This window comes from Coregonus lavaretus (assembly GCF_964263955.1).
Source record: "Coregonus lavaretus genome assembly, chromosome: 14".
In the NCBI taxonomy this organism is placed as follows: Eukaryota; Metazoa; Chordata; class Actinopteri; order Salmoniformes; family Salmonidae; genus Coregonus; species Coregonus lavaretus.
The window spans coordinates 13,669,297-13,696,579 of NC_140001.1; the positions used below are offsets into that span (position 1 = coordinate 13,669,297).

At 42.3% G+C, this 27,283-nt stretch overlaps 2 protein-coding genes across 3 annotated transcripts; both read right to left on the reverse strand.

The window, feature by feature from the left end:
* Positions 1-799: 799 nt before the first annotated feature.
* ccdc180 (coiled-coil domain containing 180) lies at positions 800-14,461 on the reverse strand (the record flags this gene model as incomplete). The annotated part of the gene is made up of 37 exons (XM_084176292.1): positions 800-934; positions 2,638-2,779; positions 2,934-3,039; positions 3,307-3,418; positions 5,365-5,502; positions 5,972-6,132; positions 6,252-6,396; positions 6,552-6,621; positions 6,733-6,810; positions 6,966-7,029; positions 7,265-7,335; positions 7,563-7,741; positions 7,935-8,021; positions 8,192-8,287; positions 8,420-8,536; positions 8,659-8,803; positions 8,905-9,051; positions 9,175-9,355; positions 9,449-9,624; positions 9,721-9,899; positions 9,983-10,110; positions 10,213-10,255; positions 10,355-10,487; positions 10,640-10,755; positions 10,878-11,051; positions 11,157-11,276; positions 11,518-11,606; positions 11,838-11,917; positions 12,034-12,153; positions 12,336-12,499; positions 12,591-12,686; positions 12,770-12,880; positions 12,974-13,102; positions 13,287-13,396; positions 13,665-13,753; positions 14,119-14,288; positions 14,402-14,461. 37 exons carry the CDS (start codon positions 14,459-14,461, stop codon positions 800-802), a joined length of 4,461 nt encoding a protein of 1,486 aa, XP_084032418.1.
* A 4,541-nt stretch (positions 14,462-19,002) lies between these two features.
* card9 (caspase recruitment domain family, member 9) lies at positions 19,003-26,755 on the reverse strand (the record flags this gene model as incomplete). Of its 2 annotated transcripts, none has more annotated exons than XM_084176802.1 (11): positions 19,003-19,916; positions 21,830-21,903; positions 22,164-22,273; positions 22,457-22,502; positions 22,977-23,165; positions 23,473-23,598; positions 23,940-24,095; positions 25,241-25,420; positions 25,646-25,971; positions 26,159-26,296; positions 26,557-26,755. In XM_084176802.1, 11 exons carry the CDS (start codon positions 26,753-26,755, stop codon positions 19,814-19,816), a joined length of 1,647 nt encoding a protein of 548 aa, XP_084032928.1. In that variant the 3' UTR covers positions 19,003-19,813. The 2 variants fall into 2 exon arrangements, with proteins under 2 accessions (XP_084032928.1, XP_084032929.1); XM_084176803.1 differs by having other exon boundaries at positions 19,740-19,916; positions 23,940-24,092.
* Positions 26,756-27,283: the final 528 nt, after the last annotated feature.

Genomic DNA, 27,283 nt, shown 5'->3' on the forward strand with positions numbered 1-27,283 from the left:
TCCATAATAATCTCATCATGTACAGCAGCCTACCCGCACTGTATCTGCTAGCTGTTGGCTAGAGGGCACGTTTCAAGACCAGAGTAGGCACATTTGCTATTTAACACAACAGTTTTTGTGACAAAACTATCGGTAGACCTGAAAATGCAATGGAAACACATTGAATTTTGGATTTGTATTCTGTACGTGAAAACTTAAGCGAAAAAGTACATTTTTGTGTGCACTATGTCATCATGCAATTACTTTTATCTGCAACAAGTCAGTTTGGTGGAAACACACCATTTGTAGAAAAATGCGCCCATTTACTTTATGCAGATTTTTGAATATTCGCATGCAGATTTTTGAATATTCGCATGAAAATCTGTCGCCAATTGGATGGAAACCTAGCTACTGAGATTGGAATAATACTGTGAAATTGTGATAACGATGATAATGACCTTTTAGTGTAAGAGCTGTTTGAAAAGATCGCCTGAAATTTCAGCCTGTTTTGGTGGGATGGAGTTTTGGTAAATTAGTTAATAGACCAGGGGTAGGCAATCCTGGTCCTGGAGTGCTGCAGGCACTTCATCACCTGGAAGACCAGGTGTGTTGAATTTAGTCAATCACTGAACTGATCAATTAGCTCAGTTGGTCAGGTGTCGTGCTTAGTTAGAACAACATCCTGTAGTACCTGCGCCACTCCAGGAACAGAGAAAGAAAAATGCAAACCATGAATTTGTTTGTCACAGGAAATCTAATTTTAATCTAGTCTAGTGCTGCAGTAGAAAACGGTGAGCTCCGGTGCAGAGTTGCTAGGTGCTCACTCAGCGTTGAGCTGGGTCAGAGTGTTCAGTAAACCTCTCCAGTGTTCCTCCCAGCACTGCACCTCCGTCCTCTGGACATGGCTCTCCTGCATGGCCCGGCCCAGCTCCTCCCTGTACCGCTGCTCATAGCGCTGTGGGCCCCAAACCAAACACACATATTACAACAGACATCCTATTTAATTGAACATTCTAATATGTAATTCTATGTATTATAGCTAGCCTCTGTGTACAGTGAGGGGGAAAAGTATTTGATCCCCTGCTGATTTTGTACGTTTCCCACTGACAAAGACATGATCAGTCTATAATTTTAATGGTAGGTTTATTTGAACAGTGAGAGACAGAATAACAACAAAAAAATCCAGAAAAACACATGTCAAAAATGTTATAAATTGATTTGCATTTTAATGAGGGAAATAAGTATTTGACCCCATTTAGTACTTGGTGGCAAAACCCTTGTTGGCAATCACAGAGGTCAGACGTTTCTTGTAGTTGGCCACCAGGTTTGCACACATCTCAGGAGGGATTTTGTTCCACTTCTCTTTGCAGATCTTCTCCAAGTCATTAAGGTTTCGAGGTTGACGTTTGGCAACTCAAACCTTCAGCTGCCTCCACAGATTTTCTATGGGATTAAGGTCTGGAGACTGGCTAGGCCACTCCAGGACCTTAATGTGCTTCTTCTTGAGCCACTCATTGTCATACTGGAATACCCATCCACGACCCATTTTCAATGCCCTGGCTGAGGGAAGGAGGTTCTCACCCAAGATTTGACGGTACATGGCCCTGTCCATCATCCCTTTGATGCGGTGAAGTTGTCCTGTCCCCTTAGCAGAAAAACACCCCCAAAGCATAATGTTTCCACCTTCATGTTTGACGGTGGGGATGGTGTTCTTGGGGTCATAGGCAGCATTCCTCCTCCTCCAAACACGGCGAGTTGAGTTGATGCCAAAGAGCTCGATTCTGGTCTCATCTGACCACAACACTTTCATCCAGTTCTCCTCTGAATCATTCAGATGTTCACTGGCAAACTTCAGATGGCCCTGTATGTGTGCTTTCTTGAGCAGGGGGACCTTGCGGGCGCTGCAGGATTTCAGTCCTTCACGGCGTAGTGTGTTACCAATTGTTTTCTTGGTGACTATGGTCCCAGCTGCCTTGAGATCATTGACAAGATCCTCCCGTGTAGTTCTGGGCTGATTCCTCACCGTTCTCATGATCATTGCAACTCCACGAGGTGAGATCTTGCATGGAGCCCCAGGCAGAGGGAGATTGACAGTTCTTTTGTGTTTCTTCCATTTGCGAATAATCGCACCAACTGTTGTCACCTTCTCACCAAGCTGCTTGGCGATGGTTTTGTAGCCCATTCCAGCCTTGTGTAGGTCTACAATCTTGTCTCTGACATCCTTGGAGAGCTCTTTGGTCTTGGCCATGGTGGAGAGTTTGGAATCTGATTTATTGATTGCTTCTGTGGACAGGTATCTTTTATACAGGTAACAAACTGAGATTAGGAGCACTCCCTTTAAGAGTGTGCTCCTAATCTCAGCTCGTTACCTGTATAAAAGACACCTGGGAGCCAGAAATCTTTCTGATTGAGAGGGGGTCAAATACTTATTTCCCTCATTAAAATGCAAATCAATTTATAACATTTTTGACATGCTTTTTTCTGGATTTTGTTGTTGTTATTCTGTCTCTCACTGTTCAAATAAACCTACCATTAAAATTATAAACTGATCATTTCTTTGTCAGTGGGCAAACGTACAAAATCAGCAGAGGATCAAATACTTTTTTCCCTCACAGTATGTCTGCTCACATGTCTGAGGTTAATGACTTAGCCTCCTACCTGGTACATAGAGTCACGGGCCTCCACTGCTCTCAGGTGGCCTACGGTGGTCTTGGCAGTGGTGATGGAGGCTGTTTCCTTGCATGGTTGCTCCACTGGACCGTCAGCACTGGATCCAAAGTAAGAGATTCCTGGCCACGTTCTACCACATAAAATGTCATATATGGTTACATTTCTAGGACTGTATTAATCATATTTATTTAAACAAATAATAAAAGAGGTGCACTATATGAAAATATTACTGCAGTCTTTACTGTACCACCATCTTGTGCTTTTCACTCCCTGTCTGTGTTTACCTGCTGCCTCTCTGTATTTGATGTGCACTCTGCTTCTCCTTTAGCGGCGTGCCAGCTTGTTTTGGGCCAATTAGAGTGGTGACATTTTCGCTCTTCATTTCAGCTTCTACAATCCAGATCAGATCAAACGGAAGGCTGTTATTTTCACTTTTAAATCAACAAGGCTTGCGAGGACGGCAGGTAGCTTAGTGGTTAAGAGCGTTGTGCCAGTAACCGAAAGGTCGCTGGTTCTAGTCCCCGATCCGAATAGGTGAAACATCTGTCGATGTGCCCTTGAGCAAGGCACTTAACCCTAATTGCTCCTGTAAGTCGCTCTGGATAAGAGCGTCTGCTAAATGACTAAAATGTAAAATGAGGATGGATGGAGACTTACGGCCAACTTGGACCTCATCTACGGTCAGGAGGTTGTCCATCTGGAACAGCAGGTTCTCTGTCAGAGAGGTGAGTGCTCTCACAAACTCCTCCCCATGTTTCCTCACACATGCCTGAAATCCACAAAATGAATAATAATGTGCATCCATGAGACTCACAGCCACCGAACTGCCAACTCCCTACTGCTGATGAGGTGAAAACAGATGTGGATACAGTGGCTTGCGAAAGTATTCACCCCCCTTGGCATTTTTCCTGGCTTGCGAAAGTATTCACCCCCCTTGGCATTTTTCCTATTTTGTTGCCTTACAACCTGGAATTAAAATAGATGTTTTGGGGGTTTGTATCATTTGATTTACACAACATGCCTACCACTTTGAAGATGCAAAATATTTTTTGGGGTGAAACAAACAAGAAATAAGACAAGAAAACTGAGAACTTGAGTGTGCATAACTATTCACCCCCCCCAAAGTCAATACTTTGTAGAGCCAACTTTTGCAGCAATTACAGCTGCAAGTCTCTTTGGGTATGTCTCTATAAGCTTGGCACATCTAGCCACTGGGATTTTTGCCCATTCTTCAAGGCAAAACTGCTCCAGCTCCTTCAAATTGGATGGGTTCCGCTGGTGTACAGTAATCTTTCAGTCATACCACAGATTCTCAATTGGATTGAGGTCTGGGCTTTGACTAGGCCATTCCAAGACATTTAAATGTTTCCCCTTAAACCACTCGAGTGTTGCTTTAGCAGTATGCTTAGGGTCATTGTCCTGCTGGAAGGTGAACCTCCATCCCAGTCTCAGATCTCTGGAAGACTGAAAAAGGTTTCCCTCAAGAATGTCCCTGTATTTAGCGCCATCCATCTTTCCTTCAATTCTGACCCGTTTCCCAGTCCCTGCCAATGAAAAACATTGGTGTTCTCAGGGTGATGAGAGGTGTTGGGTTTGCGCCAGACATAGCATTTTCCTTGATGGCCAAAAAGCTCAATTTTTGTCTCATCTGACCAGAGTACCTTCTTCGATATGTTTGGGGAGTCTCCCACATGCCTTTTGGTGAACATCAAACGTGTTTGCTTATTTAAAAAAGCAATGGCTTTTTTCTGGCCACTCTTCCGTAAAGCCCAGCTCTGTGGAGTGTACGGCTTAAAGTGGTCCTATGGACAGATACTCCAATCTCCGCTGTGGAGCTTTGCAGCTCCTTCAGGGTTATCTTTGTTCTCTTTGTTGCCTCTATGATTAATGCCCTCCTTGCCTGGTCCGTGAGTTTTGGTGGGCGCCCCCCTCTTGGCAGGTTTGTTGTGGTGCCATATTCTTTCCATTTTTTAATAATGGATTTAATGGTGCTCCGTGGGATGTTCAACGTTTCTGATATATTTTTATAACCCAACCCTGATCTGTACTTCTCCACAACATTGTCCCTGACCTGTTTGGAGAGCTCCTTGGTCTTCATGGTGCCGCTTGCTTGGTGGAGCCGCCTGCTTAGTGGTGTTGCAGACTCTGGGGCCTTTGGTGTTGCAGACTCTGGGGCCTTTCAGAACAGGTGTATATATACTGAGATCATGTTAGAGATCATGTGACACTTAGATTGCACACAGGTGGACTTTATTTAACTAATTATGTGACTTCTGAAGGTAATTGGTTGCACCAGATCTTATTTAGGGGCTTCATAGCAAAGGGGGTGAATACATATGCACGCACCACTTTTCCGTTATTTATTTTTTCGAATTTTTTGAAACAAGTTATTTTTTTCATTTCACTTCACCAATTTGGACTATTTTGTGTATGTCCATTACATGAAATCCAAATAAAATCAATTTAAATTACATTTACATTTTAGTCATTTAGCAGACGCTCTTATCCAGAGTGACTTAGTTAGTGAGTGCATACATTATTTTTTATTATTATTATTTTTTCATACCCCCCGTGGGAATCGAACCCACAACCCTGGCGTTGCAAACGCCATGCTCTACCAACTGAGCTACAAATTACAGGTTGTAATGTAACAAAATAGGAAAAACGCCAAGGGGGATGAATACTTTTGCAAGGCACTGTATGGTCGGTGCTTACTTGTAGCTCTTGCAGAGTGTTCGTGATGGCATTGGTCAGCTCTCTTTGTCTCTCCTCTTCAGCACGATTCAAGGCCTCCAGCTCTTTCTCACAAGCAGGATGGCTCAGACGCACACTCAGCTTGCCACTGTGCTTTTTCTGAAAGGACAAGTTACAGACATGAATGCCTTTCCACACCAGGATATTCACTAGTATGACTGACTTCCACCCCCAGTCCTACCAGCTTTAGGTGTAGCAATGTGCTTTCATAGGCTCTGTTGGAATATATTTTATAATGCATCTTTCCTCCCTTGAGATAATTACTGATTTATGAGTGAATAGATGAAGACATGTGGCTCTATTCAATCCGCACTGAAGGTCTTCTATATAGCGCGATTGACAGTTAAAGACAATGTTCCCACGGTCGCAGAGACTGCATTCACTGTAAATGCTGCATATGTCGGCTCAATCAGAAATTGCCTTTAAATTTGAAGGCGGACCTTCGGCGATGCGGATTGAATCCAGCCCATGGTTTCCACTCTATTGCTTTCACCAATCTTACCTTGTCAGATCAGAGATTTCCTCAAGGAAAGACCGAAAGAAGAGTATTCAAACAGGGCCACAGTACCTTTCTCCCCTCGCTCTCCTCCAGACTGTTGCCTAGCTGTTGACGGATGTTGTCCGTGTCTTGGCTCAGGCTCTCCAGGTGTTGTTCTCCCAGGTTAGAGATCAGCACCCCTGGCACCTTGGAAAGACACTCCTCAATGTCCTTCAGCTGCTGTCGGAATTCTATCCAAAGTTAGGGAACACGTGACAGGAGGGAGAGGAAGGGTGAGAAAATGTGCTTTGAAATACAAAATGTGCCTCAACTGTATCCAATCGATGGAAATGCAAAAGTCCATGCTAACCTTGCAGACAGTTGTTGTGGTAGTCCTGAGTTTGGCTCTGGTAGATGAGCAGCCTTTTGTTCATCTCCTCTGCACATTGTTCAAACGTCTCCTGGAGGTACTGAGGCCTTGTGATAGGCCGGCGTTCCTTCTTCTTATAGAACTCCTGATCGCCACACACAATTAAATTAGTGTTACTGGCAATTAACATTGGGAAGATTTTGAATAATGTGAATATTAGACTTACTACAAATAACATAGGATCAAAAGACACATGGCAATATTGGGTTTAACTGCAGATTATAAAGAAGGAGCTGTTACCTCAGCAACCAGGAGAAGAATATCATTGGTCTTCCAAAGAATGCCGTTTATCAAACTTTTGAAGGCAGTTCTGAAAGAATGACAGATGTTATCTTCAGCAGTGAGAGAATTGAAATCAGTATTGATGTGCAAAGCATTGATCTCAGTAGGGCATGCTGCTGTGCTTTAAGGGACTACTCACACGCCATGCATCTCTGGTTTGGGACCAAACACCTGGAATCTCTTGTCAAAGCGAGTGGGTTTGGAAAACCTCTTCACACTATAAAATAAATAGATGAGAGTGCTTAGGTCTCCATGTAAACTGACCAGCAATACTAATCTATTAATAAGCTATACAGTAACTCTACTGTTACTACAAGTGATTTCTGCATGATTGTGCCCCAGTGATAACGACATGAAAAGGTTCCCTCTGACCTTTGTGCACTGACAGATTCGGCAGAATCCCCTGACCTCTGCCCAATAGGAGACGACAACCTGACTACAGAGAGCACAGAGGGACAAAACATTACATCTTACTTCCACCAGTATTACTTTTTTTGCATTTGTTCTTGGCTAGCCTGGGAGCCAAACAGACCACATAGTACGTTAGCATAGCTAAGTACAAACAGCAATATGGCTCAGAGTCTGGGCACCAGGCTAGTTCTTATTGGCTAGATTGAATTTCATCTTCCTCTGAAGTGGGTGACATCATTGTAAGCCAACATGGCTGGTACCTGTGACTGCTGCTGAGACCCTCTCTGTCGACTCTGAATTGGCTTCCTGGGTGACTTTAGGCTTGCTTAGCCTGAGGAATCATCAGAGAATGTCAGTTCTGCTTTTCACTGCATTTCTCATGTAAAAGATCAGTCATTAAATTGGCCATATTTGGACTTAATACATCTCCTCTTTGACCAGGGAGTTCTGACAGCCACTATCATAAATTAATACTGTCTGCATGAACATGATTCTCTATGGCCTTATAAACAGAGTTACAGATTTTATTATTAGAGGCTGTGTGAGCTTCTCTCTGACCTCAGCAGTCCCCTGATGACCCCCACGGCCACATCATCCATGAAGGACACCCCCATGCGGCTGGGCTGGAGCAGGCCGTCCGTGGCAGGGCTGGCTGACTTGCGGGACTTGGGGCGTGCCGCTACAGCGAAGGGCCCCTGGAGAGGGCATTCAGGCATCAGGACTGCCATGGAAGGGTTCTGCACACAAAACACACTGCATTGAACCCTAGCTGGACCTCAGTCATTGTCAATGCAACAATAAAAACTATGGATCAACAACAACATAGTAAAATCCGCTACAGTCCATTTCTCATACAACAATGTGTTTTTGGGTAAGCTGTCTTTATGTATGTTTATATATAAGAGTTTAAATCCATTGCAACAGACTTACCAAAAAGCATTCAAGATAATGGCATCGTGCCCTCAATTCCTCTATTATAGACCATGTAAAGGTGAAAACATAATCTGTCGTCACTGTCTACAAGAGGGAAAATGAATGAACGTATATTAGGACAATTAGTACAAATATGCTGTTATTAATGCGAAAACAAAAAAAGATAAAAAAATAACGTGTGAGGCTCTGTCTAGTAGTCTTTTACAAGAGAAAAACATAAATCAATCAGCACACATTTTGATTGAGTTTAGTACCTTTTCTGGACTGCTTCTGGCACAAGTATCTACCATACTTTTTAACTCGGTCAGGAGGCTGTTGATTTTCTTCTTTTGCATGTTACTCTTTGTTGCCTGTAAAAGAGAAACAGACACATTTTGACCTGTGGGTGTAAGTTAAGATATGAGTAATGGCAAGAGAGGGATGCAAGAAGGTAAACAAGAGAGCCATCATGAGAGGCGGGCAGACCAGATATAATAATGTACCTCCGTTTTTATCTGAACCTGTGTATTTGTTAGCATTCCTTGGATTTTCTCCAGAAACTTCAAATCCACTGTCAAAAAGTGGAATTTCTCCTCAAATCTGTTTATCACATCCTTCGCCTAAGGGGGAAATGCAACATTGGTATGGCAAAGCTCAGTACAAATATGTAACACTGAAATAATCTGGCTGAAAACAAATGCATGTAATGTGACTTTCCTTTGGGCTTAGTTAAAGTTCATACCAGCTCCAGACACTTGGACTCTGTCCCCTCCATATCCAGCATTATGGCCTCATCATTGGTGTCGATACGTTTAACCATTTTCTCAATCCGTTTGTGATGCGCCTCTATCTCTTTGGGTGTGAAGTTCCCTCCATCTGAGAACAGCCTGCAGGCATAAAGGCCATATTTTACCAAATAATCCATACTTTGTGACACCCTATTACAAAAGTATAGAGGAACAACTCAGGATAGAGGAACAACTCATACTTAAAGGATTTGATTAACTGGACGTTGGTCTCTCTTAGGCCATCCAGCTTGGACTCCAGAGTCTGTCTGAAGTTTCTCTGTGATGCCTGAATGATGTTCATGTGGCTCTCCAAATTGGATTGCAGGGTACCACATAGGCCAACCAGCCTGAGGACAGAGACAAGCAGTGATGCAATGACAAAGAAGAAGAAAAAGAGCAACATGGGTCATCATTACCGCACGTAACTGGATGTTCTAAACGTTCTGTTAGATAACCACAAATGTCCTTACACGTCTGACTTGGTGGCATAGGTAAAGACATCCTCCATGCTGTAAATCTGGGATCTGAAGTCCTCAGTCAGTTTGTGCTGTCGAATCTGGAGTTCGTGGAAGTCCGTTCGGCAGTTGCCAAGGGCCTGCAAGATGCCTTTACAGTGCCTATCCACACGATCTCTGTGCAGTACCAGTTCCGCTAAATAGGGCAGACAGACAGACAAATGTAAATTCATTTACAATAAACTACGGTGAGGACTGTTTATTTTGAGTGGAGGGTTAATCTTCTCACCAGCACGGACATTGTGGATGTCCACCTCGATTCTCTTAGCCCGTGGTTGGTGGAGGTGCAGTCGGAGATCCTGCTCCGACTTCAGCGCCTCCTTCTTGGCTGCCACAATATTCATAGTGTTGGTCAGAGCCGTCTGATATCTCTCTTCGAGGTGATTGAAAAACAACAGACGTATACTAAAAGGAAAGAGGACCATTGTTCAGAAAGAGGCTCTCCTTCAACAGTAAATAATGACTTGTACTACAGATAAATTGTTTTATCCAGGCCTGTACTCTTTTTGTAGATCCGCAAGGAGACTTCTGGGGAACACAACCAACTCCATCTCAGATGGAATGGAATCCTGCTCCGTGTCCGAGACAAAGCTCTGGCCGTTGTACACATTGCCTTTAGAGGTGCAGAATGTCTCACTGGACTGAGAGTCAAGAAACTCCCGATGGGAATCAATGTCATCCTACAGCAAGGACAAACAATTTATATTTCATGCCTACACTGCCATGGTAAAATAAAAGTGTGTGTTTTTGCATGGATTTGTACCTCAGTGTCAAATTCATCAAAGGATGAATGTGCTGGATTTGGACTTTTCTGGAATCCTCCCGGACAACGTTTCCTTCCCTGTGCAGTGATCTGTCTTGTCCTCTTCACACTGGCCCTCCCAGTTAAATCTATTGATCCACCATCACACAAATGTCCACTCATACATAGGATCCTGAAGCAATGTCACACCATTGAAAGCGACTGCTGCTAAAGGACAATATCCAACTCACCAAGGTTTATGACAGGATAAAGAGAGCGAAGTTCCTCCGAGTCCTGTGGTTAAAGGACAGACCCTTAACGTGATGAAGAAATCGTCTGTACAAGGCTAATCTTTATAGTAATAGTGGCTTGCTTTACATCTTAAATCCGTACCTGACTACCAGTATATATCTCCTTGACGTTGAAGAATCGACTGACAGCAGAGCTGTAAGAGTGCAGCTCCTCCAAGACCATGGCAGGATAACTCTCCACTGTGTCCACCTCTTCTTTGTAGGAGTGCATGTATCTAGGGAAATCATACAACAGCTATAGGAAACGCCTATCCTGTATGTGAGGTTGGCTACATAGCACATACAGTACTGGGACCAGGATAGGAAAAAACTCCTTCTGTAGAGAAATACTATTATATTTCTGGAAAAACAACCAATAGTAGCCTACACAAGTTTTATTTCATCCAGGGAGTGTAGAGTCTTCTCCAGCGTGATTTTGAGTGCCTCTTCAGTGCTCTCCTGTCTCAGTCTGTCCAATATAACATCGAGATGAGCCTCCTTCTTCTGGAAAACAGACACCAGTGGGAGTTATCAGGGGACCTTGTTCTGCTATCAGTATCATTGGTCCTTCTGGTGACAGGGCAGTGCTGGGGGGGCTGGTGGTGGGGACTGGGAGTGAGGCTCACCTGGATTTCATGCTCCTGACTGTAGCGCACCTCGTCCAGCTGGTCCTGCAGCTGCTGCTCCCTCCTCTGCAGCCCAGCACTGTGCACCTCCCACAGGTGAGATGCCCCACGTGTGAATTTGAAAAGGGACTTACTTAGCACAGCAGCTCTCTTGGCCAAAGACTCAAACGCTCTCTGGGGTAAGAGACGGAAAGTCAGGGCATTATGGAACACCAACCTTTAACAGGATGAATGAAAATTACACTGCTGTTGTTGACTTTCTCTTTTCCCAGGACTTACATCCATGGCGGCATGGCGCTCCTCGGTCTGGCTCTGGCATTTCCCAATCAGAGGCAGGAACTCAGCATTAACAATGTCCTGGATCTCTTCTGGAGAAACCCCATATGTAGTAATCTCTTTCTAAGTAAACAAATGAAAAGGAAAATGTGACTTTGACATGGAAATTAAATGAGAAATATTTATAATTCAAAGATAATATAATAATAATTTACAATTAAAACATTGACACAATGAATGATCAAGAGTCAGGTGCATTGCACCATCATGCTTTAGCTTGTGCTAATTTCCAGAATCAGTCCCTAGATGGGCTTTAAATAAGATGATCTAAAAGGTGGAAAAGAAAAGCATGACTGATGTGTACCTTGACTTGTTCTACCTCAGTTAGGCATTCTTGCCAGGTATTTTCATAATAGGAATGTAGCTTCCTCATTGAATCAATGTGCATACAATCTGAGGAAACATAGAAATGTAAAACACAAAACTTGCATATAAACATAATAGTAAGACAGTATAGAACAGTATAAGACAGTATAGAACAGTATAAGACAGTATAAGACAGTATAGAACAGTATAAGACAGTATAGAACAGTATAAGACAGTATAGAACAGTATAGAACAGTATAAGACAGTATAGAACAGTATAAGACAGTATAAGATAGTATAGAACAAGGATTTGCTCACCAATTTGCTCGTTGACAGATGACAAAGAGTTATACCACTCAGTGATTAGAGTCTTTGAACATCTTGGAGGTATCATGGCACTACAAATAAACCCACACACAACGAATCAATCGTTGTCGTCATTTCTGTCTAATGTATCCCTAAGTGTGACACACTGACTTGTCCCACAAAAAGTGGATATTGCCTGCTCACTTACGTGAGTGACTGAAGAATTTTGATGCGTCTTTCTCGAAAAGATTGCTGTGCTGCACGCATGGTGTCCAGAATAGCTTGTACGTCCTTGGGACACTGGATTGGAGGGCTTCCCATGAAATCTCTAATGGCAAAAGGTTGATGGGATTTAGAAGTTAACCAGCAATTATGACAACACTAAATACCACAACTAAAATATAAGGACGCAGACTTTTTTGGTAGTCAAAGTTAAAGCCAGAGAATAGCCTACTAGATTTTCCACGGAAGAGATGAATTAATTTGTTGAACACTGAAGAAACAACCTACTTGAACCTGCTGACCACACCAAGGACCTTAAACCTCTTCCAGTCTTGCAGCTTGTCCTCCCATCTGAGTCGGTGGAATACCTGCTTCTGTAGATCATTCTCCATCAGGTTCAGGTAGAGCTTGGCCACTGCTCGTCTATTTGCCAGAATAGCCTGGTTTATCATCTGCAGAGGGAGGCGACATGAGTGTCTCCATGCACTGCAGTTAGTGTCATTTCTACACTACCTTGATGATAATGCACCAAGAACATCCTACCATGGCTTCTCTATTGATCAGTCGGTGGATATCCGAGGGCATTACGTAGCAGATTTTTTCCAGTTTCCCTGTGTATTTTCTCAGCAATGCTGCAATCTGGACACCAATAGAACAATGTCAAGAACAATATCAAGTAACTTCCATAGTGAATATTTATAGTACTGTTGTATAAGACTCACCATGGCTGTTCTGTCAGACTCATACTTAGCCAGTGTATCATCCAGATCCTTGATCCACTTCCTCCTCATCACTGACTCTTGTTTCACTGTATCCCAGAACTCATGAAGTTCCTGTAAGAGAAGTTGTGATAATTCAAATTATTGTTGCTGGTTATTTATTGTATTGATGCCATGTAAAGAGAAGCCATTTAAGGCTATTCTGACCTGTAAGGTGAACTTCTCCAAATCAGAAATATTTTCAATCCTCTGCATTTGTCTCTCCACATTGCCATCGTACACTGAGAGTTGGTGCAGCACCTCTTGCCCAGTTTGCCTGAATAATGTCTCATACTCCTGCGAGCAATAAGGCATTGTGTCACTTCTAAACTACTACAATTATAAATATTATAAAATACCTCAAAATTGTATTGTACTAACTTCAAGTACATAATAAACTTGTTTTTAAATTATACTATGCCTATGACTGCTTCAATATATAAATTCAAACTTGGTACTGTAGTGAATATGAGGTGCCTACCACACTGAGCACAGAAAGGTCCCTGTGCAACTCTGCCATAGCCTCTAGGTGGTTCCTCTGCTTTTTCTCCATCAGGCGGTCAATGATGTCTGAGCCTGGTTTTTCTGCCACTGCGGAGATAAGATGGAATGGATCAATAACCTCAGGCAAATCAAGCACAAGTCTGCATTCACCTACCATCACTCATCACGAGTGAGGAGCAGCTTGTTGAGGAGGAGATCCGTGGACTACCTGACCATGTTGGCAAGTTTAAACAGCTCGCAAAACGTTAGTGTGCTACTTGCCAACATGGTCAGGTAGTCCCCGGATCTCCTCCTCAACAAGCTGCTCCTCACCCTTACAATGTTTAAGCTCGCAAAACTTTAGTGTGCTACTTGCCAACATGGTCAGGTAGTCCACGGATCTCCTCCTCAACAAGCTGCTCCTCACTCGTCTGGCAATGCTTGATGCCTGAGAACAGTTGGTCCCTGTGGTGTCAAACAGGGTCAGATAGACTCAGACACCCCCTTCAAAAGTACATGCATATTGCATAATGACAATAAGCGATGACCCACTGGGCACACACTGGTTGAATCAATGTGCAATTGTTTGATATTACTTGTTAGATATTACTGCACTGCACAAGAATTTCACTACACCCGCAATAACATCTGCTAAACACGTGTATGTGAGCAATAAAATGTGATTTGATTTGATTTGTTGTTTCAATGTAATTTAAATGAAATTATGTTGAACCAACGTGGAATAGACGTTGAATTTACGTCTGTGCCCAGTGGGGAATGTGTTCTGAGTATGCAAGAAGGATGCAATTTGTATTCCACAGTGCCTGTACCTAACAGCCATTTCCTCTGAGCATTGGTGGGTTTCAGCCTGATGAGCTCTAATCCGCTGCTGCAGACCAGTGTCTGTGTCCCTACTAAGTGGAGGGTTGTCCCTTGGTAAGAATCCTTCATTAGTCTCACGTTTCCTCCGAGTATCATGTAGAGACCTTGACAGCTGAACCTGAGGATAAAATTGATGCCATGCTTTAACGTGCAACAACATAGACAGTACGAAACGTTTTAAAGAGGAAATCACATTTAGCATTTGATATCAATAAACAACCTATAGCCTACCTGGGCGTCAAACATCTGGCGGTAGACTTTCCCACTTGGAATGACACGAGTCTCCGCCATAATGTCGAGAGAGGGATTTTGTGTAGTTTACCGAAACATGCAATGCAATCAAGCGGCTACTGTAACGTCAGCTAACGTTATTTGCAACTTCAGTATTTAGCAAAACAGCTCAAGCGCCAAGCCTAGCCATAGTTGAAAATCTACATTGCATGACAATACATTGTCTTCTATTTTATCTATATAATGTAAAGAGTTAATACTTATTTGGCTATCACCTTATTAGCTCAAGTTCGATTGAGTTTAGCTAGGAAGCTAACTCACGATTCCATCTGAGCCAGCCACAGCGTCCATTCGTCGCTATGACAACAGATCCTCGAAGCTATCCGGGTGTAGTTTGTAACAAGTAAACACAGAGTTTCTAAACCCAGAGACGCAACATCGAGAGACTTCCGGGAACGCTTGCGAAGCAGATCATACCGGGCTTTGGTGGTTGAGAAATCAATGAGAGAAGTAAAACATCTTCCTTAGCTGTTCATTTTCTCGAAATCTAAGAGCACATCCTATATTCGAGACAATGTCTTAACTAGTTGAACATGTTATTACTCCGAGATATCAATGAGAGGAGTGAACAATTCTTCCTTAGCTGTTCATTTTCTCGAAATATAATCTGGCACATCCTAGGGTGTGTTCGTAAATTCAATCTGGAGTGCCAGAGTGCACACTGGACGCTCTGGCCGAGGAGTAGGGTTGATCCGAGCGTTCTGACCTCACAACGGCAGTCAAGCACCCAAACTAACTGGCTAACGTTGGCTAGCTAATTCCTGACACAAATGAGAGAACACCTCGCTCTGACCGGTTTACTCGCCCTTGCAGAGCTGTTTAGGCTGTTTTCATGTTATCCAGAGCGTTGGTAACTGTGCTGCTGGTAACAATTTAATTAAGTTTTTTTGCCGACGTTTACTGACACCAGCCATATCCACCGACTGTTGAGCGTTCGTAAATTCACTCTGGAAGCTGTCGTAGTAAATATATAATGTTATAGCTTGGTCTGACTAAAATCTTGTGCATGACCCATCTTGTGTTGGGCCTTTGTATTTAATACAATGCACAAAGACTTCTATCTTGTCGGCCTTATCAGCAGGTGGCTATGGACAACACCCACGCCATAGGTCTCTCAGTTCTCCCAACTCACGAGTTATTGCTCTGAGGGCATACACACACATACACACATGCACACACACACACATCATCATTGTTAAGCACACACACACACAAAAAACCCCTTCTCTTAGGCTGAACATCTGAAGACAGAGAACCCGACTCAGAGCCAATGCAATGGAGGTGACCTCGACCAACTCATCAGGACCAATCAGAAGATCAGAACTACTAGAATCAACCTACTTTATTTTATTGTATAAAATGTCAGCACACAATGTTTAGGGGCTCGCTCTCAGATATCTCCCTACGAGGTTGACGAACGGGTCCGTGCACGCTATTTACAGATATCTTTACCTCTGAATAAACTGCCTCATATTATACAATTATCCACCTTGTCCGAAAGTCTCTACTTGGTCTCCGTTCTCCAGTAAACTTGTGATCATCAACAAAGCTCTGCTCTGAAATGCGAGCACTTGATAATGACGAATTTACCAACGATAAAACGGTTCTCAAAATAAAAATGGCTGAAAACAGAGAAGGCGTGACTGCTCTCTTTTGGGTAGTAAACAATGTTGTTTCAACTATTTTTGAGACTGGTTGACTGCGACAGTGATTATGACAATGTAAGATCAACACATTGGCCTTGCAACATGCATTTGGTGTGTCAGTCAGTGGCGGCTCCTGAAAAAATTCTCAGGGGGGGCAATTTTTCTGATGATTTAGGTGACCTACACACATTATAAAAAAGATATGTCCAGGAACAACATGAAGACAGGGGCAGCATATAAGTCAATATCAGAAGCATTTATTGACTGATCTCAAAAGTGTTGGCTTACAAAAGCAAAATAAGTTATCACAGTAAAAATAATCACGGGTGTTCTTTCACATTCCTCAACACTGCATAAACAATATGCATTTCCATAAAACACCTCATCTAATTGTGCCACAAAGTTGACAAGTCCAAGAAAAATACCAGGTTTGGTGGAGCCCTCAGTTTCATCTTTGCCTCGCAAAGCTAACTCAAACACTCAGCAAAACTTCACACACTGGATTAGCCGGCTGAGGATGTGGCGGTTCTTGCTAACCTCATCGTTGTGGCGGCGGACAGCTAGCCTGTATCCCTCATCCAGTTGAGTGGCAATGTTCACTCTCCCCAAAGCAGACAATCTCAAACAGCTATCCATGTGGGTCTTTGACAGCTCATGTTTCTTAATCTTTTCTGAAAGATGGTGCATGTCCGTTACACCAGTTGCTGTCCAAGCGGTGCTGTCTGCCGTGCCGCCTTCAGGGTGAAAGAGTAAGCAGGGGTAGCAGAAGACTGCATTAGCTACATCGCAGCCTGCTAGCCAGGTTTTTCGTTCGTACCAATTTTTGGAAAATCCTCGGGTGTAGGACTTTCCCCCTTTAGTAGAAACCTGTTGAATTATTAAATTTGGTCTGGGAGGTCCTAATTGTTTCACTGCCAATTTATCTTGATTTGTTCGCCGACAAAAAGGAACTTCTTTCAAAGAGACAATCGAGTTGCACTGAACGCTTGCCATCTTGACAGTAGTACGTGAATTGATTGACGCTGCTACCCGCTCTTTTCTTAGTTACGTTCATGGTTATGTTACGTATGACAAAAGCGCGTAAGTGCAAGCCCTCCCGCAACCCATAGAGATTGTATTGAAAGCTCTGATATTTGAAAAAAAAAGATTTTACATGAGAGTCTATGAGAGACTTCTGGGGCGATTTTCAACCTGACTGAAATCGCCCCAAAAGGGGCGGGGCCATTTGAAGCACGACTTTAGCCTGATTGGACATTTAGTGGCAGATCGGACGTCTAGATTAGAACACTGATAACTACTGTTGCCGTGATACAATTGATTAGAAAAAAAATCCCTTCCTTTTCCCGTTTGGTAGTGCGTCGCCCATATCGCCCTAATGAACACACCGCCCCTGGTGTCAGTGTGTCACTAACCTTGTTTTTAACTACAGTAACATCAAGCTAGCTAGCTAGCTAGCTAACGTTAGCAAGTGCAATCAGCTGATTGTCAGCTGAAATGGCAATAGCTAGAGTAGTATAACGAAACTTACTTAGCTAGTAACATAGCAGGCTATTCTAGACAGATAGCTAGCTTGCTACAGTACAATGTCTTTCATTTGTTTGTTTTTTAGGAGTGTGACACTGCCAACACTGACATGGAAATCCTGAATATGTTAACATCAGTTATTCTGCACTCTGGTACACTCGGATGAGTGCTCTGAAATTGGAGTAGATGGCCAGAGTGAATTTACGAACGCACCCAGTATACTCATTAAGTATGTAGTATACAGTATGTTAGTATGGTATTCGAACACAGCTAGTCTTAAGTAGTTGAACATGTTATTATTACTCCAACTGACAAACTGACACTTTTTCATTTTCGTCAAAAACAACTTTATGAAGGCCTGCACATGCGCAGTTCAGTGCGAGATACCGTTAGACCCGATGACGTCTTTCTACGCATGCGCCTAGCTAGCCAACGTCGCCTACAAGCGTGATCGGGGATTTCTATTGGAGAAGCAGTTTCTGCCCATCTTCATATTGTACTATCTTTGATGTAACGTTTGTGAAATAAATAAATTCCGTGACACAAAATTCTAACCAATGATGCAAACATTGCAACATTTTGTGTCCATAAATGCCAAACAGTATGTGCATTTAGAGCACAAAGTGCAAGTGTGTACCACGCCTCTTCACCAAAGATTTCTATACAAATTGTAGCTTACATTTAACATTTACATTTTAGTCATTTAGCAGATGCTCTCATCCAGAGCGATTTACAGGAGCAATTAGTGTTAAGTGCTTTGCTCAAGGGCACATCGACAGATTTTTCACCTAGTTGGCTTGGGGACTCGAATTAGCTACCATTCGGTTACTGGCCCAACGCACTTAAACGCTACGCTACCTGCCGCCCCTCTTTACGGTCGTCACTAGTTAACACAGCCACAAGTCATAAATTAATAAACCACGCCCATTTCTACAATTTCTCATCTTACATTACATTACATTTTAGTCATTTAGCAGACGCTCTTATCCAGAGCGATTTACAATTAAATAATTATAATAATTAAATCTTAAAATATAATTTTAAACCTAAACTGAACCCTAACCTTAACCACACTGCTAACCGTATGCCGAAACCTACCCTTAAATTAAGAGCAAAAAGCTTTTTTTTTTTTTTGGTTTTCATGAATTTTTACAATATAGCTAACCTTGACTTTGTGGCGGTGGTAACTAGTGACAACCCCTTTAAATTTTCTTTGCCTTTCTTACTAGCTATGGTATGGTATCCACTTTCCTCTGCTTTTGCATGACTAAAAATGCACATTAAGAGGTACAAGCAAAGATATTAGAGGAAAGCTTCTATACCATCTCTGGTACAAGTAACTTGCATACAGAAACACATTCATCATGCAGTCACTGTTCAAAATATAGCAATTTTATTAGAACAATACAAAGATTAAACATATACAGTACCAGTCAAAAGTTTGGATACACCTACTCATTCAAGGGGTTTTCTTTATTTGTACTATTTTCTACATTGTAGAATAATAGTGAAGACATCAAAACTATGAAATAACACATATGGAATCATGTAGTAACCAAAAAAGTGTTAAACAAATCAAAATATATTTAATATTTGAGATTCTTCAAATAGCCACCCTTTGCCTTGATGGCAGCTTTGCACAATCTTGGCATTCTCTCAATCAGCTTCATGAGGTAGTCACCTGGAATGCATTTCAATTAACAGGTGTGCCTTCTTAAAAGTTAATTTGTGGAATTTATTTCCTTCTTAATGCATTTGAGCCAATCATTTGTGTTGTGACAAGGTAGGGGGGGGGTATACAGAAGATAGCCCTATTTGGTAAAAGACCAAGTCCATATTATGGCAAGAACAGCTCAAATCAGCAAAGAAGAATCTCAAATATAAAATATATTTTGATTTGTTTAACACTTTTTTGTTTACTACATGATTCCATATGTGTTATTTCATAGTTCTGATGTCTTCACTATTATTCTACAATGTAGAAAATAGTAAAAATAAAGAAAAACCCTTGAATTAGTAGGTGTGTCCAAACTTTTGACTGGTAGTGTACGTAATTTCAACAAAATGATTATTTCAATTGATTTAATAATTCTAATATTTTTGTGAAGGAAATTAAACTAGCCTATGTTTCTGAAGGACCTTGCCATGTCCCCCAGCCACTCCTCTATTCCCCCTCTCTCAGTCACATCCCATCTGTGTCAGTGTTGCCACTTCCACTGCTGATGTCCAGGACACAAGGTGTGCAATCCTTGCATGTGGCCTTTGACCTCCTAAGGCCACATTTCCTGTTGTTGAAGAATGAAATAATTACATACAGTTGAAGTCGAAAGTTTACACACACCTTAGCCAAATACATTTAAACTCAGTTTTTCACAATTCCTGACATTTAATCCTAGTAAAAATTCCCTGTCTTAGGTCAGTTAGGATCACCACTTTATTTTAAGAATGTGAAATGTCAGAATAATAGTACAGAGAATGATTTATTTAAGCTTTTATTTCTTTCATCACATTCCCAGTGGGTCAGAAGTTTACATACACTCAATTAGTATTTGGTAGCATTGCCTTTAAATTGTTTAACTTGGGTCAAACATTTCAGGTATCCTTCCACAAGCTTCCCACAATAAGTTGGGTGAATTTTGGCCCATTCCTCCTGACAGAGCTGGTGTAACTGAGTCAGGTTTGTAGGCCTCCTTGCTCGCACATGCTTTTTCAGTTCTGCCCACAAAGTTTCTATAGGATTGAGGTCAGGGCTTTGTGATGGCCACTCCAATACTTTGACTTTGTTGTCCTTAAGCCATTTTGCCACAACTTTGGAAGTATGCTTGGGGTCATTGTCCATTTGGAAGACCCATTTGCGACCAAGCTTTAACTTCCTGACTGATGTCTTGAGATGTTGCTTCAATATATCCACATAATTTTCCTTCCTCATGATGCCACCTATTTTGTGAAGTGCACCAGTCCCTCCTGCAGCAAAGCAACCCACAGCATGATGCTGCCACCGCCGTGCTTCACGGTTGGGATGGTGTTCTTCAGCTTGCAAGCATCCCCCTTTTTCCTCCAAACATAACGATGGTCATTATGGCCAAACAGTTCTATTTTTGTTTCATCAGACCAGAGGACATTTCTCCAAAAAGTACGATCTTTGTCCCCATGTGCAGTTGCAAACCGTAGTCTGGCCTTTTTAATGGCGGATTTGGAGCAGTGGCTTCTTCCTTGCTGAGTGGCCTTTCAGGTTATGTCGATATAGGACTCGTTTTACTGTGGATATAGATACTTTTGTACCTGTTTCCTCCAGCATCTTCACAAGGTCCTTTGCTGTTGTTCTGGGATTGATTTGCACTTTTCGCACCAAAGTACGTTCATCTCTAGGAGACAGAACGCGTCTCCTTCCTGAGCGGTATGACGGCTGCGTGGTCCCATGGTGTTTATACTTGCGTACTATTGTTTGTACAGATGAACGTGGTACCTTCAGGCGTTTGGAAATAGCTCCCAAGGATGAACCAGACTTGTGGAGGTCTACAATTTTTTTTCTGAGGTCTTGGCTGATTTCTTTTGATTTTCCCATGATGTCAAGCAAAGAGGCACTGAGTTTGAAGGTAGGCCTTGAAATACATCCACAGGTACACCTCCAATTGACTCAAATGATGTCAATTAGCCTATCAGAAGCTTCTAAAGCCATGACATAATTTTCTGGAATTTTCCAAGCTGTTTAAAGGCACAGTCAACTTAGTGTATGTAAACATCTGACCCACTGGAATTGTGATACAGTGAATTATAAGTGAAATAATCTGTCTGTAAACAATTGTTGGAAAAATTACTTGTGTCATGCACAAAGTAGATGTCCTAACCGACTTGCCAAAACTATAGTTTGTTAACAAGAAAGTTGTGGAGTGGTTGAAAAACTAGTTTGAATGACTCCAACCTAAGTGTATGTAAACTTCAGACCTCAACTGTATATATATATATATATATATATATATATATATATATATATATATATATATATATATATATATATATTTACAAATAACAGGATAACACAAGCAGCAGAAAAGTCCCTTCACCTCAACAAAATCACTCCCATACATAACCCATAGCAGTTTTACCCCTATGCAAACAATTTATGACCAAATACAGATACTGCATATTCAACAAATGCCCTTATGTGGTTTTCTCTAAAACATATAAACTTGCCAACCTTCTGTAGTAGAAGTTACACCTTCTTCTGGGCTTGCTGCAGTCTGAGAGCTCATCCTCCGATAAAGCTTTTTCCTGTCACGTGGAGCAAAGCAAAATACATATACAATACACAGTAACCATAAACTTCATATTATCTTCCTGTTTAAACTGATTTTTTTTCTTTCTTCTAGGCGCTAAAATGTGAAGTGTGTTCCATGCAGATGGAGAGAATTGAGGTTCAGTTGACGTGAAGTGACTACTAACAAGTGGCTTATTATATAATAAGAAAAGCTCACAACGCCAGGCCAGACAGATGTGAACTAGTCAAGAGATAAACAATTGAAGGTACTTACTGCTGAGATATTATCCTCCCTGGACCCTTCTGCACACAACGGGTGGACTTGCAAACCAATGCACACATCATACTCCCCCGATGTCTGACATTGCAGCTCCACACTATTAGCTGTGATAAAGAATTGTTTTATGTAGCTAACAACATAGAATGCTGGGAGTTCAAAAATCATGGTCAAATCATATCTCAAGCTAAGCGTATGATTACCATGAACACAAAAAGTATAACTTTTCTGATCATTGTTGTATAAAAAAATGTGTGATGATTATTTGTCACTTCTCATAGATTTCTTGCCTTCGGTTAATGTATCTCTGCAGTCTTCCTCACTGGTCTGGCTTTTCTGTGGCAGAGAACACACAAAAAGAGAACACTCGATCTAAAGTGGGTTGCAGAGACAGGAAAACATGAGCTGCCAAAGTGGATGGATCATTGCAGGTCATTTGTAAAAGAGGAAACACAGAGAGGTCAAAAGTAGAAGTAGAATTATTCAGATCCCTGAACATTGCAAATGTAATAATACTGCATGGACATCATTTGTTGTAAATCAGGAAGTAAACTACATTTACAATATCAGCAAGGAACAATTCTCAAAGTCTGACGTCTGAGAGGGAAATTGTAAATCAATATAAATATGTTTCCAAAATCAATAGGCTGTCTTACGCTATCCTATATAAACAAAATAGACAGAAACAAAAGTGAATGAAAATAGAATCTGAAAAGCTTGCAATGCCAGTTCAGTGATTCTGATGACATATTTTATGTTTGAGTTAAAAGACAGATCTAAATGGAAGTGGTTGGTGGAATCCATTCTCACGTCATGTGGGGAGCAGGTGTTTCTGTGAAGCCTGGTCTGTAGAGCCATAACCTCTGCCTCAGTCCGGAACAACTGGACCTGCAGCTCATCACAGCGCTCACCCAGCTCCCGAATCTGTTTCCGGTACTGGTCCTTCTCCTGGAGGCTCCGTGAATTCTCCTGGTGGTACTCCTCTCGAGAGGCGATGGCCTACCACAAAACACATGCCTTGGTTTGCTTTGCTGTAGTGGTTTATATGAAACAAATGGCAACGGTGCAGATGAGCTTCTGATCACAACCACACAGATAGTCAACTCTTTAATTTTGATCAAATAGAAGTCAACTCTTTTGGATGAAAGAAATAAGCAGTATGGGGTGAATCCTAACCTTCACTAAAGTTGAATTTTCACTTAGCCATGCATTGATGTCATTTGGAGACTAAGTGAAGGGGAAGTTAGGATTTCCCAAGACAGTGAGGTCCTATAATCATACAGTCCTAAAATCACACCATGTTCACCTTGTTTCGCTCCCTGATAACCTCATCCATCTGTTTCAGGATATCCTTCATTCGGTCACGATACATTTTTGCATCTTTCTTCAATGTTGTGCACTTCAAGTCAAGAACCTCCTTTGCCTCCAAGTACTGCAAGAACAAATCAAACCTATATATTACAATTGGAACAACATAACTTGTCACATCGGAAAACACAACTTGAACAATTTAACTTCACACAGTCAGCTATTCCAATGAATGAGGAACACGCTTGGGCAGATGACAAAAATAAGGAAATATATTCATCCTGATGCTCAGGATCAGCATTTTTGAGGAAATAATATGATTTGTGTTTGGAATTTTTTGTTCCTCTTGCACTTGTGTTGAAAGAGCAGATGAATAGCTTATATTTAAGAAATTCAGTATAATCAGTAGTCTTCTCCTACAACTATTCCTAAGCAGTGCTCAGTGCATCAGGTCGTGATGTGTACCCGATTACGTAGTGCCTCAGCATCGTGCAGATCTCTGCGTAGGGTGTAGATGTTGTTGACCAGCTCCTGGTGCTGAGCCTGAGAGTGCTGCTTGTTGTTGTCTAGACTCTCAGCACTCAGCTTCTCTTGATCCAAGGGGGCTGGAGCTGTCCCCTGCTGGAACATACAGATGAATCCTGTCACACTACTCACTTAATCCAGTACTTTTTTCACACTACTGTACCGACATGAACCGTACTGTGCTGGCTCATATTTTATTTTCACGTTGTCCTTTTCAGCACAGTTCCAGCAAACTATAGTGGATGTTATGTGGGCAGCTTGTCTCTCCCTTTTCTGTTTCCCTTCCTCCTTGTTTTGTCCCCTCTTTTTCTGTTGTATGTGTGTTTGTCCCCTTTATGTGGGTGTGTCTGGAGTGGAGCAGGGGGCGTGCTCAGGATCTGCCTCTCCTGTGCAGCTGCGGGTTGTTTCCAGTGATTCCTGCCTACGCAGCTGCATCCTATTCTCTCATCAACCTGCACTACTTATTCCTGGGCATGGCTCTCCACCGGCGCCAGATCGTTGTTCTTACCAGAGCGGTAACTTGGCTCACCAGTAAAGTTATTTTGTCTTTGTCTTCAGCCTGGCTCTCCACTCTCCTTAACCTGTCGTTTGTTTTGTCTTCAGTTCGGACATACCTCCCAACCTGCCTGCCTTCCTGCCTGTCGGTCTGCCTGCCTGCCTGCCTGCCTGCCTGCCTGCCTGCCTCAGCCTCTCCTTCCTCCGGAGCCGACTAGCCCACTCTGTTCCTTTACTTCAGTTGTTTTTGGACTAAGACAATTTGAACTTTTATTAAAATATTTTTGTTTCTTCCACTCCCTTTGTCGTGTTGGTTTCTCTGAGTGTTGGGTTGAACCATAGCCATAACAGTGGATGCCTAACCAAGCCAGCACGACTTGGCTCGACTTGGCTCAGTAATGTAAAAATTGTACAATTGTGCATCTGAACAATCACTATTTGTGAAAACATTTATCTTGTGGTGCACAAAATGCCACTCCTAGCTGTTATTCCAAAATGTGTCCAGTGCAGTGCAGGGTCCTTTTTATTTCACTGCATTCCTAAACATTTACTGAGAAATTATCACTGAACCAAAATGCCACTCTTAAATGTTATTCCAAAATGTTTCATTGTTGCTGACTGACTTTGTGCTGTTCTATAACGAATGTCTCAACATGTCTGGCTACAGAGGTCTTTCTATACTTAAAATGTAAACCAATAGTTAGTGGTTTTGTCATAAGTTGATGTGTTTGGGTTTCCCCCCATACCTGAGCTGAGCTCTCCAGCTCCTGGATGCGCGCTGTTAGCAGATCGTTGTCTCTCTGGAGCTGCCAGATCATGTCTTGACTGGGTCTCTCCTCAATGGCATTCTTCAGGTTCACAGTTTGCTTGCGTTGGATTTTCGAGTCACTCTCTGCCTTCATCAGACTGTGCTTCAGCTTCTCTATCTAGTGATTAATGAAAATCCCATCAAAACTTTTTTAGTTGTTGCCGATTGACTTTGTGCTGTTCTATAACGAATGTCTCCACATGTCTGACTACAGAGATTTTTCTATACTGAAGATGTAAACCAATAGTGATTGCTTTTCTCATAAGTTGATGTGTTTGGGTTTGCCAGAGCTGCAACCCCCCTCCCCTCCCCTCCTCCTCCTCCTCCTCCTCCTCTCTCTCACCTCCAGCTGCAGATCCCGGTTGGACATGAGAGCACTATTCTTCTCTTCGTTGAGCTTGGTCACGTTGTACATCAGGCTGTAGTTGTCGTCCTTCAGGTGGCGTACGACCTCCAACTGCCTGTCCCTCTCCTCCCTCATACACTGCACGCGCTCCTGCTGCTTCCGCAGCTCCCTCTCCCTAACCTGCTGCTGCCGTAAGGTGTCCTCCTGCGCGGCTACAGCCGAAGTGGCCTCCTGTCTGCGCCGGCGTTCCTCCTGCAGGCCCTTCTGTAGACGTGTGACCTCGCTCATCAAGAACTGAGTCAGTCCTGACTCACCCACCGTGTCTATGATGTCAGAGAGAAGACAGGATGTTTTGTTTTTTGGATCAAATCCATTGTCACAGACACCAGCACTTCGAAAGATCATGCCAAGAAATTCAACTTACAGTATATCTTACACAAATACCTACAAGCTTTAATGATAGATACACAACTTGTCTATGGAAACACGTGATGGTGTATTGCCACTCACCAACTAGTATAGAAAAGACCCGGGCAGGTTCTTTGCCAGTAATTTTGCGATACAATTGAGGATAGTCCAGCTCCAAGCTCTCGAGGAATGCCACATAGCCTTTGAGTCCAGTTCTTTGAAGAATATCCAATAGTACACCTGTGAACATGGATCTGAGGTTTAAAAAATAAGGTACGGACATGCATTTCAGGAGATTGTGGGCACATTCCAGGTCATATTTATTTTGCAGATGATCACATCTCTTAACGCCTGAATTGACATATAGCAATCTTCTGAGAAGCACTGTGCGCCTTCAATAAAGACCTGGAATGCAACCAAATTATTGTAGTTCAAAGTAGAAAGTGGAACACTTGACCCTTTGTTTGCTCAATGACCTGAAATAGAGGATATTGCCTTACCTACTTTGCGTCGGCGGATGACCAGACTGGAGTCATTGAATATCTGCTCCTCATCCTCACTGCTTAGCACCTTGCACTGACGCAGGTAAGGAGTGATTTGCGACGGCTCAATGGTCTTTATCAGCAGCAGTCTGTATTCCTCCAGCTGGGCCCAGCACTGCTCATCCTCCATATCTGACACACTCTGACTGTCAGTCATGATTGTCTCAGAGCTCCTTCAACTGGGAGTGAACGCTAGATGGTTAAGTGGTGCCAATCCAAATGTGGAACTTTCATAATGTGGAAATACTGTTTTATGACGCAAGAGTCAAGTTCCTTTTTGTAGGAGTCATTTGTTTTTTCATTTCCCCCATTTTGTGCTACTGTGTGCCGAGACAAACTCTTCAAGAAAACAATGTGCAATTGTCAAAGTGTACCAACAGTAGTGCCTTCTTGGAAAATTGTGAATAATCTACCTACCAACATGTTCCTTTATTCCCAATAAACCAACACAGAAATGGAGTGACTAGTGATAAGAGTATTGGCAGTAGTACAGACACCTCGTTTAAGGACTGTGAGGCAATGACTCAATCACTTCCTTCCCTCGTTTGTTGATGAAAAACAGTTCAGTTGATGAAACACATTATTACACTGACTTGATTGCTGTAGTTTCTAAAATTAAGCTACAATATATTTTCATTGTAAATAATATAGAAAACAGGTTCCTCGCCCATCAGGGAGAGAATAT